The 15,790-nt window shown below is 45.6% G+C and overlaps 1 protein-coding gene across 1 annotated transcript; it reads right to left on the bottom strand.

The window, feature by feature from the left end:
- Positions 1-8,920: 8,920 nt before the first annotated feature.
- LOC109764295 (uncharacterized) lies at positions 8,921-10,765 on the bottom strand. Its single transcript, XM_020323138.4, has one exon. The coding sequence runs from the start codon at positions 10,316-10,318 to the stop codon at positions 9,299-9,301; it is 1,020 nt and encodes a 339-aa protein (XP_020178727.1). The 5' UTR covers positions 10,319-10,765; the 3' UTR covers positions 8,921-9,298.
- Between the last annotated feature and the right edge of the window lie 5,025 nt (positions 10,766-15,790).

The raw sequence follows: 15,790 nt of genomic DNA, 5'->3' as shown, positions 1-15,790 counted from the left end.
CCCGTTTAAATATTACATCCAGCCAGCACATATGATCGCCATGTCCATGTCCAGCTATGGCTCATGCCTCGGTTTACACAGCCGAATTAATCTCACAAACGGCACCCATTACCATTAGTTATTGATTCTTAAGGCTGCTTGTTGATTGTAAATCATAGACCTATATAAATTGGTAGAGCACCATGTAAAGAAACAAGGTGGTAACTATTTAATAATGAGAAAACCTTGAATTTCGCACATTGATGCGCTAGCCCGGTTGGTCGCAGCCTGCGAGCTCGAAGTACAACATCGGGGGTTCAATTCAATACGAACACATTCAATACGAACACCCTCATTTTTTGAGATTTGACGCGCTGACGAGCAGGCCCAACTGAAGTGCGTGCCAAGGCCTAGTGAGACGATGTAGAGTAGAGTAGCGGCGCTCCGATGGTCAGTTTTTTTTTTAAGAAACGTGCCAGATCAGACTATAATAGGGACTGCAAGTTCAATAAAGAAAAAACATAAATGCATTTTTTTATAAAAAGACTGCGACGGTGAACCGACAAAAGCAATGCGTGTTTTATTATTAGGTAAAGATATGTGTCCACTGTCAGGTTATTTTCAGGGTGCAAGCATTTATATACGAGATATTCATCAGTGGGGAGGTGACGTTCCCATCAATAACAAAGTGCATGTAGTGACTTCATCACTGCCGACTCATTCTCGTAAGGTGCTCGTGGTGTGTAAATGCGTTCGTAGAAATAAGCATATTTGTGTGTATCTGGGTCTGTATTGCGTTTAAAAAAACATTTATATACATTTTTTTTGTTGAGCAGATCATTCCTATACAAATGTTATAAGGTCACAAAAGTTCTATCTTGCCTACTACAAAGTGGAAGATAGCCTGGCCACAAAGGGTTTTCCTTAGTGGCCCTGCCCGATTGCACAGTTTTTGGAAAGGTTCTATCGATCCGTGTGAAATAATTTTGGAAAGCGTTTTTTGTTTTTCTATCGGTTTTAATGAGTTTTATTTTGGGCTTTTTCAGTAAATTTTTCATATGGTATTCTTTTTCAGCTTTCGTTTTTTTTCTTCCTTTTTTGCCTTTATTTTTTTATTCATTGTTAATTACGGAGTTTTTATAATACACCTTGTACATTTTACGTATACATGCTGATTTATTTTTAGTACGCGTTTAATATTAAATAGATGTTTCAAAAAAAATTGTTAAACATTTTTAAATACATGTTGAATTTTATTTAGTACATCTGAAACATTTTTTAGATATACCTTGAACATTTTTAAAATACATGATGCAAATTTTCTCAAATAGACGTTGAACATTTTTCAAATACACATTATACTTTTTTCTTATACATGCTGAAAATTTCTGATATATGTTGAACATTTTTTAAATAATTGCTGAATTTTTTAGTGCATGTCAAACATTTTTTTAGATACACCTTGACATTGTTTTTAAATATATGATGAACATTTTTTTAAATACACGTTGAAATTTTTAAGTAAATACACTTGTACATTTTTTGTATACATGTTGAACATATTTTTAATATGTAGTACAAACATTTTGTAAAATTTCACACAAACAATTTTTTACACTACATGAACAAATTTTAAATGGGATGAACAAATTTTTTTTTGGAAATGATATGAGCATGTTTTACAAATTACAAGGACAATGCACTCGGTCGGCCTGGCAGACACCTTGTGTGGGCTCGGGTTTTAGGGGTCGCCACATGTTGCGGTTCAACCCCATGGCCAAACATGTATCCCACTGTCTGTGGATTTTCCTGAATAAAGTTTGGTTTTACCCCTAAAAAAAGCTGACGGATACCCCTTTCGGGGCAATCGTAGCGGTAACTTTTCTCGCCTCTAGAACGTGCCAAGTTGTTCACCCAGACACTGCCATATGTCACGCCCTGGGTGCACCTTCAGGATTTTATTTTTTTCTGCATGCGTTTTCGTGTTTATGTGCATTTACTTTATTTATTTTTTGGGAGGGGGTTGTGGTTTTTGACTGATTTTACCTAGGTTTTGCTGAATTTGTTCGCAAAGGAGCGCTTTTTCGCGAGAAGCACAGTTGTGCTTCCCAAAAAAGGGAAAAGCACACAGCTATGCTTCTGCGAGAAGCGCAACATGTCCTTTCACGAGAAGCAAAACTGTGCTTCTCGAAAAAAGAAAAAAGAACACAACCATGCTTTCAGGTTCCAATTTTTTTGGTTTCGTATTTTTGGGTTTTTGTTTTTTTATTTCTGGTTTTTCCATGAAGAAGGTTTGTCCAAACCTATTATCACGAGATCTAATTTCAAAGATCTCAGCACGAGAAATCCAACGATGAAAATGGTTCGTAAATTGTACGGGTGGTTCAAGAGATAAAACATTTTGAAAAAAATGAATCTACGGAAAAAAAGAAGAGAAAAACTCTCGGGTTGTGACAACTGACGGACATGCAGTGTTTCCTTGTCAGCACCAGAGATGGTGGAAGTGACCTTTGCAAAGGCACCCATTAACACTAATTTCGGTTATATGTTCGATTTTCCTTTTTGCCGGGCCATGGGGGATGAGGTTTTACACGGTTCGTCTACATATATGCGCCCCACTATGGGCAAAGTCCAGTAGCGCAAGGCGCGCTCGTTCCAGTGTACAAGCTAGGCGCGCTCAGAAACAAATGTAAGTATGATCTGCAACTGCAATGAGGTTGTGGACACTTGGAAACACATCCTTATAGATTATCACATGGCGAAGTGTGTTCGGGACATGGTGGATGAAGAGCTAGTCCAGCATATGGTAACAATCAGAATTGATGATGCTCGTCTTTGGTTGGTTGAACTACATGGATCAGCCAATGAAGAACAGTTCATCAAAGCCATAGTAACACTCTGGTCAATATGGTGGGTTCGAAAAAAGGCCATACACAAACAACAATATCAATCGCGGCATTCGACCTTGTGTTTCATCAACAATTATATTTCTGACTTGGAGCTTGTTCCGGTGAAGCAAAAGTTAGTGCACCCACCTAGGAGGGATCCCATCATGCAGCGCAGGAAGAAGTGGAGGGCACCACCAGCTGGGCACAGGTGAATGTTGACGCGATGCTAGCTCGTCAACATGATAGAGGAGCAATTGTTGTGGTATGCCGTGATTACACAGGACTTCTCCTCGGTGCTTCAACTGTGGTAATTGATGATCTAACTAATCCAGAGACGCTTGAAGCAATGGCATGTAGCAAAACTATATCTTTGGCGCTCGATTTAAATCTTCAGAAGGTCCAGATTGTGTTGCTACACTCAAGCACATTGAAGAACCATATGTAGTCCCAAGCAAACTGCTTCTGGAGGAGATTAAGGCAAAGATGCAGATGTTCACATTCTCGGAGCTAGTCCACGAGAACCGCGAATTTAATCTTGAAGCACATATGCTCGCGAAAGCTGCGACTAGTTTAGCCTATGGACGCCATCTTTGGCTCACAAGAACCCCATATATTATTTGTATTCCTATGATTATCGTTTATGAATAAAGCAGCTTTTAGCCCTAAAAAAATCTAGTTTAGCGCAGAGTTCTTTTTCCTTTGTTTACATTTTTTAGTATGACTTATGTATTTTTAGAAATGTTCTATAAAACATATTTGGATAATATACTCATCAAGTTTTCATGCATTTTTATTGTTCACATAAATAAAGGTTTGTGCATTTTCAAAAATGGTGAGGTGTTTTGAAAAGTGGTCCGTATTTAGAAAAGTATCCGTCTAAATAAAAAGTGCTCACAAATGTTTTCTTAAAAACGATGCACGTTTTATAAAATTAAGGATTTTCTTAAAGTACCAGTCGAACCAGTCTGAAACATGACATGATGAAGTTTTTTTAATTCGCAAAGAATGTTATTTGAAATACACAATGTATGTATGTAAACTACATGGTGACCATTTTCTAAATATGTGATGAAACACTTTTCTAAAATGCATGTTGACTAACTTGGAAAATACACGATTACCTTTGTAGAAGTTCTCAAAAGGAAATTTTTTGGTTTTTGTTTTTTTTTTGGTTTTATGTTTTATGTAGAAACGTTTTTCCATATGTCATGAACATGTTTTCCAAAATTATGCAAAACAATGGTTTATGTTTTCAAGAACATCTTTTATAAAAGTATGAACATTTTTAAATACACGTCGACATTTCTTTTTACGACGTGCTGTTTTTACCTTTCGTTTTCCTCTCCAATTCTTTTTTTCTTAGTTTTGATTTTCAAATTCATGAAATTTGTAGTTAACAGAATTTTTGTGTAGGCATATTATTTTTATATACATTAACATTTTTTTGCAAAATTGTGTGAAGAAAGTTATAAAAAGTTATATATTTTGATGAATAATTTTTAATGTATGAACATTCTTATATACACATCGATAAATTTTGAAGTACCAGCTAAACTTCTTTTTCTAAATATTTTCAAATAAACTTTGACATATTTTTCACAATACACATGGAACATTTTATGAATACATTTTAAACATTTTTGTTTTACTTTTCTCATGATTTTTAAACATGTCAGCATTTTTAAGTATTATGAACAATCTTTTAAATGATACAAACATTTTTTGTATTCCATAACGTTTTTACATTAAAACATAAAATAAAATTATGTCATGAACATTTTTCTAAATGTGCTAAAATTTTATAAATAAAATTATGACATAATTTAAAAACTGCGTGAATAAAATTTTACATTACATTGAAATTTCCGAAAAATGTCATGAATAATATTTCCGTGCATATCAATATTTTTTAAACGTTACGAACCTTTTCTTCTGAATGGTGTGTAATTTTTCTTTATTGCGTGGACAAATTTTTACATTTCATGGTCATTTTTAGTGTGTAGTAACATTTCAAGAACACTGAAACTATTTTTTCATATAGTAAAAATTTCAGAAATATAAATAAAGTAATAAGAAAACAAGAAAAAACTCCAGAATGGGACATGCATGTGTAGTGGATTTTTTTCGAAAAGGGCACTTTTTATTACTTAAAAGATTTAAGTATTACACCCGGCCTCTGCATAACTAAGATGCACACAACCAAATAAAGTCTTCTCACACAAACAAAAAATAAAAAATGTGAAATACAAAGAGACATGTAGAGTCTGTATAACGCCTAAAGCGGGGGGGGGGGGGGGGGGGGGCAATCCTAAGATCATGCTGCCACCCATATTGTGTAAAAGTATCCCCCGTCGTAGCCTCCAACTGTGTACGCACCTCCGTAAACAGGTTTCGATTCTTCAAGCGTTGTAAAGAGGACCATAAACGAAGAGTCCCGGAACATCTATAGATAACATGCATCAGAGAAGTACTTTTATCATTAAGAACCTTATCATTTCTACATAGCCAAAGCGACCAAATAACGGAAAGCGCTCCCACCCTGAGAAGAGTTCTAAACATGTGATCAATCCCATGTAACCATTTGCCAAATACATTAGCAACACTGTGGGATGGATACAAGCCAGAAGCTATTTGGATGATTGACCATATAGAACGAGCCAATTTGCATTGAAAGAATAAATGTTTTATTGTCTCATCATGGTGACAAAAGACACATTGCGTATTTCCATGCCAATTCCTCTTAATAAGGTTATCTTTAGTAAGAATGACTCCGCGACGAAGATACCATGCAAAGATTTTATTCTTAAGAGGTATTTTCATCTTCCAGATCTTTTTATTATTATCAACTGGCACATCAGACTGGATTAACGCTCTATACATTGACTCCACTGAGAATTGTTCATTCCCATGGAGGTTCCATCGGAAGACATCAGATCCATGTGACAATTGCACCGTGGACAACCGCTGCAGCAAGGTGTTCCAAGATTGGAGTCTGGGTCCAATTAAATCTCTTCTGAACGTCACATTTGGCGGAAATGATTCCATTACCATAGTGATAGTATCACCCTTGTGACACACAATATTGTATAGAGCCGGATATTGTTCCCGGAGTGTGGCATCTCCTAGCCAGTTGTCCTCCCAGAATCTAATTTCCGAGCCATCCTTAATGGAGAAGGATCCATAGCAAAAGAAATATTTCTTCGTAGCCATTAGACCCGCCCAAAAATAAGAATCCCCAGGCTTTCAGTATACTTGGGATACCGCCTTGAAACCCACATATTTCCTCCTTAGAAGGGTTTGCCATACACCATCTTTCGTCAGTAATTTAAACAATCATTTGCCGAGGAGGGCCCTATTCTTAACCTCAAGGTCATGAATGCCCAACCCGCCTTGGTCTTTGGGACGGCAAACCACATTCCATTTGGCCAGTCGATATTTCTTTCTCTCGCTATCTCTTTGCCAAAAAATCTTGATCGGAAATAATCCAATCTATGTAAGACTCCTTTCGGATGCGTGGCAGAAGAGAACGCGTGCCCTACCAAGAAAGCACCAAGCAAGGCGCTCGTTCCTGTACTGGGCCTGCCCATTTAGGGAGGCATGTAGCCGCCAGACATATTGATTCATAGTTATAATTGGCTCAAAGAAAATATTCATAACTATAAGCCCGTGATCTTGGAGAGTGATTGTGCGGCTGTTCAAATGCCGCTATACCTTTAGAGTCTCTGGAACATGATTTATGATTGACTGGGAATGTAGTCCACAACGCACTTATGGAGTGATATATAGACGGTCAAGCAATGGTGGTCCGCTAACGTGGGACGACCTAGCTATTCTAGAAAGGCGGGAATCTCCCCGCAAATGCTTGTCTGCTGGGAAATCAGGAACGAGAGAAATGCTCGGGGCTTTCGCAACAAGGAATCTCTGCCCACGAGAGTGGTGGCAATAATCAAGGAGGAGGCCAAGACATGGGTGATAGCCGAGGCTAGATCTCCGGGCAATTTAGTTTCGAAAGAGTGATCCCTTCTGTTTTCATTGGACCTGTGTGGTCCTGTAAGCATGAAACCTTGTCTAAACTTCTTGAGGCAAAGTTTTTCATCCGTTTCAAAGAAATAATAATACAATACCATTTCCCTAAAAAAAAACATACAATACCATTTCAACAACCTGTCGCGGAAACGAGATGTGGAATACACACAGCGACACGATCAGAATCGTTCAAGGCCGACCCGCACACGTACACCCAAGCTCGATCGATCGGCCTGTTATATAATGTTTGTACGCTCTGGCGATTCGTGGAGGGACGAAATGCAACCATACCCTAAAAAAGACAAAATGAAACCAGCAGCTAGCTCGATCGCGCGCCCACCGGATGCACGTACCCCAGCCGAGCCGGCCGCCGTAGGTCCACATCCACGGCCCGTGCGCCGCCGCCATTCCCGATCGGGTCCTTTCCAACCAGCCACGGACACGCTGGTCATCGTGACGAAGGGCTTACTCATCTGATCTACTAGCATCTGTGATCTTCCTTCTTCTTTTTTCAGGCAAATCTGACATGTATTCCTTAAACAAATTAATCTGGTCAATGTTTTGTTGCGCGCTCGAAAGTTTGACGGCGATTCTAGACCGGCGAATGTGGATTTTGGGGCACACCGATCTCCATATATTTGAACGGAACCCAGCAAGAGCAGTTCAGTCGCCACCGTAGACTAGACTCATCCCTACGTAGCCGTACGTACTCTCTGCTTTCTAAATGAGCTTGAGGTTAGTTCCGTAAAAACAAAAGCGCGTGGTTATATGCATGTCAGTTGCGTGAAAAAAAATTAGGCCAGTTCCTGTTTTCAGCCGTCTGGTGCGAAATAAATGGCGAGATATCCTTCTTCAAACTCCGGTTGTTCTTCTTCTTCCTTCGAACCGTCGCGTCGCCGCTTGCTTCCACCGCGCATGAAAAATTCTCCGGCGAAGCAGCACCCAACCCGCCACCTGCCACCCTAGCTAAGATAGATAGTAGGGTTGTTCCTCCCCGGCACCGGCGACCTTGCCGTCTCCTTCATTTCCAACGCTTTCTTCTTCCTTCTCGAAATTAAGTGGCCCAAATAAAAAACGTCAGTCGACTAACATTTAGCTATTGCGAAAGAGAGAAAGTAAAACTGTAAAAGCTTCAGGTTAGTGTTACGGGCCACTTGCGTCGTTGGTTGACAGCTTTTTTACATAACTGTGAACATAAAATACGTGACGCCAGCCGCGCGCCATACCACTTGTTTCCCGTCAACGTCCGAGAAAGCCTTGTAGTGGTGTAACCGACAAGACCCACACGTTTGGTGGGACACTCTAATCTGATGAGACAGCATAGTTGTGAGACATGTAACTATGTTTATGCTTTCGTTAAGAAGGCGCACAGTGACAACAGATGCATCAAAAGATACATCAACGTATGTATGCATTGACCGAGTCGGATATCACGGGCACGCCAGTGTAATGCTGACATAGTCGGGTAGCGACGGCTGCTGCGGAACAGCCAAGCAAAAACGGAAGTATCAAATGGATTTCAGTCCAGGGTTCCTGACTTTCTTGCGTGAGGTTCAGCGCGCGTGGTGCGTCTCCTCCACGCACTCCCAGATCGAAAAATCCAAAGAACCTGCATCCGTCCAGCAGATTAATCCAAGCGGGGTACGTGCGAAGAAGCCTAGCTAATACTACGTGCTCCGTGGGCTCGACCGGTCACAGGAGAGATTGACTTGTAAATCACTCGAAGATGATGATCGAACCAACAGGCAAATTTATTAACGAACCACCTAACCAGTTTGGCCACTACTCTCTCCCTTTCCCACCATTGCCACTCCCACGCTAAGCATCCAGTACGTACGTCGTCCTCAGCGCTTTCGGTCGCACCGTCACCTTCTTCTAGCTCTGGCTCTAGCTAAAGCTTCCTCCCTCCGGCAGCCGGCTGGTGCGCGAACCACATCATCCTCCACTACGTACTGTGCACAAGTCCATCCATCACCTATCACCATCTCCGTACTGGAAAAACCCCGCTGCTTTTCTTTACCAGAAGATAAACAATCAATCTCATCTTGGTCGATAAGTAATAAGTTACCAAACATGACAACAGCTTTTCATCTACCTTTGATGTACAATGGACGTGCGTGCACAATCGTGCTTGTTGATTCCTCGCCGTGTAAGAAGAATGTGTTGTTTGGTGGAGAAAAGAAAAATGGCGGCCCAAACGAACGAACACCTCGATCGCAAGTTCAGAGAGACCGGGGACAAGGCGCGTACGTAAGCTTTTCGTCCTGCCCTGCTCTGGGACGTGGACACGTATGGTGGGTTTCCGTTCCGCTGGATGCCTCGCGAGAGTGCGTGGCAGGCCCCGCCGGTGACGGCGACAAGCACGGGCACGCACACCGGAGAGACCGACCGAGAGCACGCGCGCGTCACCGGCCGTCGCCGCGCGGCTTCGGGGAGAGGATCCAGTGCTGGCCGTGGGGCCGCACGGTGAGGCCCTTCACCCTGGCGAACAGCGTCACGGCGCGCCGGACGCCGCGGTCGTCGGCGGCCGTGAAGTAGTCGTGGCCGAACATGACGCCGCCGGGGCGCAGCACGGCCCACGCCAGGTTGATGTCCGCCCACGCCGAGTGGAAGTCGTGGCCCGCGTCCACCTCGATGAGGTCCGCGTACACGCCCCACCGGCACAGCGCCCCGAGCGTGGACGCCGTGGAGAAGGGCAGCGGCAGCACCGCCGCCGCGGCCTCGGGCCCCGCCGCCAGCACGTTGGCCATGAACTGCGGCAGCAGCAGCGCGTCGCCGTGCCGCTGCTGCGGGACGTCGCGGCGGAAGCGGCCGCGGAAGGCCGGCCAGCCGCGGAAGTCGTCCACGCAGAGGATGGCCGGGGACAGCGACAGGTTCCGGGCCACGGCCGCCATGTGGAGCGCCGAGGCGCCCAGGAAGGCGCCCAGCTCCACGATCACGTCGGGGCGCACCTCCTCGATGAGGTCCGCGAACACCGCCCCCGTCGACCCCCACCCGCGCGGCCGCGCCGCCGCCGGGTGGAGCAGCGCGGCCGTGTGCGCCGGCGGGAAGCTCGCGTACGGGCTCTCGCCGTCGAACAGCTTGTCAAGAAGCGTCTTCACCACGTCCTCGGCCGGCACCGGCTCCCCGCACTTGTCCCCGAACCGGAACAGGTCGTGCGGCGGCGACCGCGGGTAGCTCGCGCTCGCGCCCGCGCCCGTGCCGTTCGACGAGGCCGTGACGCCGGCCGAGGAGGCCGCGGTGAGGTGCGCGGCGTGCGGCCGTATGACGGTCTGCGACGGCTTGGGCGTGGACGGGCGGGCGGACGACGAGACGATGCCGAGCGAGTACCCGACGGAGAAGACGATGAGGAAGGCGGTGACGCGCGGGAGGTGCGGCCGGAGCCTGGCCGCCGCCGCCGGAAGCCCACGCGGCCTCATGATCATGCACGCACCTTCCTGCTGTAGGCTCGTATTCTGAACCGGGAAAATCTCAACTTTCTATTCCGTGGGAGATCAGGATCCTGGAGGTTGGTTCGGGATGTCGCACTTATAGATGGATAGATAGCGGGAGCCGAGGGGCCGTTAGCTTGACAAAGTGTGCTCCCCTTGTTTCGGGGGAAGAGAGATGAGATCAGATATGATATGCACGAACGAAACGAGAGGAGAAGATGGGGAGAAAGTTTTGATCTTTTCTGTGTGTTGGTGAGGGGTGACTGCTCTGCTCCGCTCTGCTTGGACGGGTTGGTGAGCTGTGGGTGGTGAATCTGATCACGGTTAGTTTAGGAGCATCAGGTAGTGGAGTTTCGTGCATGCGCGGGAGAATGCATGGCAGAGGCCTTTCTGTGGCAGGAAAAGAGAATGTCAGTGTGGATACTCTGGCACTCACTGACTCTGCCCTGGTCCCTGGGGAATCTGGTTCACTTCACTGCCCACGTCCTGCCTCAGTGAAGGTGCAACTAGCCCATCTGAATGTACTTCTTCATTAACCTCAGTACCTCACTGCCCAGCGAAGGTGCAACTTTTCTTTTTCTCTTTTGCAAAACACTTCCAAACTATTCATCAGAAGTAAGAAATTATATTTAGATCCTTAGACTACCTAGCAATGACTATAATCACTGGAGCGGGCCGAAGACGCGCCGCCATTATCACCCCTCCCTTACCGGAGCTGGTCAAACCTTGTTGTAGCAGACAGTCGGGTAGTCGTTGTGCTAAGGCCTGACAGGACTAGCGCACCAAAATAGCAACCGTCGCTGATGAAGAGAAGCATAGATCGAAAGGATCCAACCTGTAGACATACGAACATAGACTGGATCCATAAAGTCCACCAAAGACCAACACCGGCAGAGCCCCACGAGTTCCGCCGGAGACACAACTCCACACGCCCTCCAGTGACGCTAGATGCACCGTCGGGACGGGGCTATGGCGGTAGGACCTTATTCCATCTTTAGGTTGCCGTTGCCGCCTCGCCTTCTTAAGACGGACACAAACCCTAATCAACCCAAAAGAAACACCTGAAACTGATCAGGAGCCCCCTGCCCCAAGCAAGAGTCGGAGTCTACCGTGCCTCCATGGCCCTAAGACCATGGGAGATGAGGTAGACGGACGACAACGCCAACAGGAGGCAGGAAGCCCTTGTCGACTAGGAATCATCTTTCTTGGGGAGGGTGTACACAAATTAACCACGGTACGATTGGTAAGGTGCATCTTTGGGTCACCGGTTTGTGGCGCCAGACCACAAGCCCTCTTGGGGTTAGTATTTTTGCTCAGTGTGGATCTGTTGTTGCAGTGCATCATGAATTCATATGTGACTTGGTGGCCTGACCGGTCGTGGCCTTGGGCGTGCGAGGCTACCGGTGAAAGCCGTGCTTCGGTTGTGGCCGGAGCCGTTGACGCGGCGTCTATGGGTCTTGTTACCTTGTTGGAAGCGCCTGGTGTGCAATTCTCGCCTTTGTGCCCGAGATTCTCCAGGGAAAACTCTAGAACTGGGTCTCCTGGATCGGATGGTGTAATGCTATGAGCTTTGCTAGGCGTTGTGTTCCCTCTTGGGGGCATAGCTCTGGAGACGTATCCGGTCAGAGGGACTCATGGTTCGAGGTAGTGGTCGTCGGTGGCTCGTGTGACAATATCGATGGGGATGAGCGAGGTCGAGGTCGCGACAAGGTTGTGGTAGTCAGCTCTTCGGCATGTTTGTGGCGTCATTGGGGTCTGCATACGGAGGAGCCAAAGTTGCAATGGCGAGGCCCAAGTTGTGACGATGACCTACGGCGGGTGGTCCGGCTCGTCGATCCTTCACGGCGCCAACCTTGCATATTTCTTCCCTTAGCTTGCCTTCGGACTTGGAGTTGCCTTGTCGCCGACGCTTGTGGCCGATCGTTTGGCATGGCCCAGGTCTTGTGTGTTTGTCGTGGCGAGACGTCATTGATGGTTGAGTGCACTAAAATTGGAGTCGCTTGCTCGAATAAAAGTGATGATAACCTTGATATAGTTTTTTTTCGGTGATGTGTGCGAGTATTGTTTGTGGGCAGCCGATTTTTTGTCGAAAAAGAGACCCCCTGCCTACTGGAATTGCCAAAAAAGACCCCCTCCGGATGAAATAGACAAAAAGGACCCCCTCGGCCGTGGCGGCAGGCGCGGCAGGCGACATGTGGCACCTGCCGCCACGGCTGGAGGCGGCGGACCCTGCCGCCACGCCAGGAGGCGGCCGCCCAGGTAAAACGGGAGTTCTACAGAGCCGGGAGCTGGGACGGAACGGGCCAAGCCAGGTGGGCCCTGCCGCCACCGTACGAGGCGGCCAGCGCTGCGGCTGCCGCTCCCGAGCCGACAGCTCCTACTGCGCGCGGGCCGAGGCGTGGGCCAGGCCGCCATTGCAGGAGGCGGCACCACTATAGCTGCTGCACGCGCGTGACAGCGTCCCTGTTGCAGACGGCGCTGATTCCCATGCGCGGACGACGATGATTTTCACGGGCGGGAATCTAATGCTGTGAATTTTTGATGCCCTGTGCCGACACTCAGCGGTGCTCCTCTGCATTGGTTGCTTTGGCGGGAATTACTCACTCCGCTGGCTTTTGCTTCAGCGGACTTTGGCTCCTCCGTATGACAGGGAAGCCAGGTCGGCCAGTGGTGCCCTGTTTGGGCGTATTGTTTCATTTTTTTTGGAAATGATAAATCCCGAACGTTCGGATTTTAAGCATGGCAACTCATACTTTTTTCGTGACAACTTCAGTTCACGCGAGGTTGGCAAAAAAGGCAATTTTCGGGCAAAAAAAATTGAGACAAAGTTGCCATGTTTTAACAACTAAAGTTGCCACCTCGCGTCAACTAAAAGTGTCATGAAAGAATGTTCGGGATGACATGCTTAAAATCCGAACGTTCGGGATTTATGGGGTCCTTTTTTTGATTTTCCATAATTAACCAAACAATTCTCATTTTCTTAATTAAATGGATCGTGTCCTTTTTGGACTCCGGGTCAAAAATTCGCCAGTGACATGTGCAGAATATGTATGCACAGTTACGCATGCATGACCAGGCATATTATGTAGAAAAAAAACATCTGGATTTCAGAGTCTCGAAGGAAGCAGGCAGTTGGTGGTCAAGTACGGCGCCCTTCTCCTCTAGAAAAAAAAAACACACGGCGTCCTTCCCTTGCGGTGTGCACTCCAGTTTGCCAGTTCCTATCTGAATTTTCGTCCGAACATGGTCATCAACATACGTGACATCACAACCATCACGTTTATCAAATTGTCAACATTAGAGAGAGCCTTACCTTGAAGCATGTGTGACTTAGGGCTCAAGCATGCGTGCCTAGTAGTCAAGCTTTACCTTCAAAGTAGTAGTGCGAGTGTCAAGGAAGGGTGACGGCAGAGTGAGCTACTAAGTCAGTGAGGGCCTGTCATGATTAAGTAGAGTTAAGTGGCTACCGGGTGTGTCGGTAGGTGGGCGCGTCGGTTCGAACCGAGCTGTCAGGCGAGCGAGCCGCGCGCACTGCTCGCTCGCTGCAGCTGCACCAGCAAGCACGGAGCTACAACGCCGGACACTCAGTGGCTGCTGAGTACTGAGTAGCAGCATAATTAGCTCCATTGATCGGGTCTCTCGTCTACCCGAGCAGCTAGCTGCCCCTCGGGTTTAAGCTCCGTTTTATTCAGTACTCCCTCCGTAATGTAAGATGTTTTTTGACACTAGCGTAATGTCAAAAAACGTCTTACATTACGGGACGGAGGGAGTATATGCTACTCGATCCGATCACGGTTATCCACTGGTCATACTGCATTCCATCCAAAAATGTCTTTACATAGTACGTAGTACCGAATAACCACGCTTGGAGCATTTTCAGCCGCAACTTGCAAATCTGGCGCCTCAAACGCCCGCGGACGTGACTGGGCGCGTCCGCGGACACTGACCGGGCATCTCGCAAATTTTCACTTTCACAACCATGTCTCTCATTTTCTTTCTATACGTCCGGTCACATGCATGTGATTGGTGGAGATAAACAAAGAGAAAAGGTGGGCCAAATTCCAGGTGACGGATGCAGGACCATAGATCAGACACGCCCGGGCGCACCTCAAACTCATCCTATATATGAGTGCAATATAAGGAGTGCCGGACAGCCCGGACATTTAAGGATGCTATGAGGGATCCGGTTGGGTCAACTTTTTCTTTCTCTCTCCTGTTCGGTCAGTGCTCCCCGTGCCCGCCCGGTCAATATGAGGAGTCTGACTGTAGATGCTCTTAGTACCTCCAATAATTCTATATTAGAAGATATTCGTACACAATATACGGTATTCGTTTATCAAAATTAACACGTTTGCTTATTTCACCATAAAAGTTATCATATTAATTTTCACAACTAATGCATTAAATCGGCCATAGGTGCTGTTCACACAAAAGATTAGAGTGTTTGTCAACCAAAGATTTATTTGACGACCAAAATACTCACATACTACCTCTGTACCAAAATATGAGACGTTTTTGTAGGCACAACTGATACGGAGGGAGGAGATGATATTGTTTATTCGCCACTAGAAGCATGAAATAAAAAATGCCTCCATACGCATCTAATCTATATAACGCCAAGAGAGATGAGCAATGCAATGCACAAAAAAATACGTATATAAGAAGAGGAAAGCATAAAGGAAGTACCAGCAGGCCTCTCAAAATGTTTTTTTTTCGAGTACTTTTATTTTTGTGGGGTACTTAAAATGGTGGTCTTGAAGAAGAACACAAGCGCTCTGGTTCTGATTGCTCTCATGGTCATTGATAGTCCTGGCCACTGTCCTCTACTCGTGCATCGCAAACAATGAGGTTATGTAACACCCGTCCGTTTCTCACTTCTTTTGTTGTTGTGAATACCGTTTCTCACTGCCCGTGAAGACAACTTCATGTGCAATTTGTAGCGGTGAACTCCCCCATGAAAATTATATATATCTAATAATGCGGAAACATAAGACGGCGAATTACGGGAAATGCATGGAGCTCTCGGGTGCCACACACCCCTATATAAATACAGTATTAAAAAATACCAGGAAATTTAGAAAAGAATCCGAAATTTTGGGATATCAAGCGTGGGTGCCCATTCTACCATCACGTCTAGTTTCGTGAGGAATGGATACCTATGAAATGTAGTACTGAGGAATATTTAGGGAAAATTACTAGTTGTACAAGATTCAGTCATCTAAATCAAAAAATCCTTAAGGATTCTAATCCTGAAAATGCCTTGAATCAAAGGATCCTATGTATAGTTATAAATCCCTAAATACTACATCCGTCCATAATATAAGAGACATTACACTATTGTCAAAAATACTCTTATATTATGGGACAGAGGGAGTATTTGACTAGCACCAACTCATAAAAATAGTTACTAGAGTACTACATTTTTTACGGTGAAAATATATTAGGATCCACTGAGGGGGATTAAGA

The sequence above is a fragment of the Aegilops tauschii genome, chromosome 5 (genome assembly GCF_002575655.3).
Source record: "Aegilops tauschii subsp. strangulata cultivar AL8/78 chromosome 5, Aet v6.0, whole genome shotgun sequence".
Classification (NCBI taxonomy): Eukaryota; Viridiplantae; Streptophyta; class Magnoliopsida; order Poales; family Poaceae; genus Aegilops; species Aegilops tauschii.
This window is presented reverse-complemented; position numbering and strand designations above follow the sequence as displayed.

Excerpts from the sequence above, each read along its gene's own strand:
- LOC109764295 (XM_020323138.4), bottom strand. The coding sequence starts at position 10,318 with ATGATCATGAGGCCGCGTGGGCTTCCGGCGGCGGCGGCCAGGCTCCGG.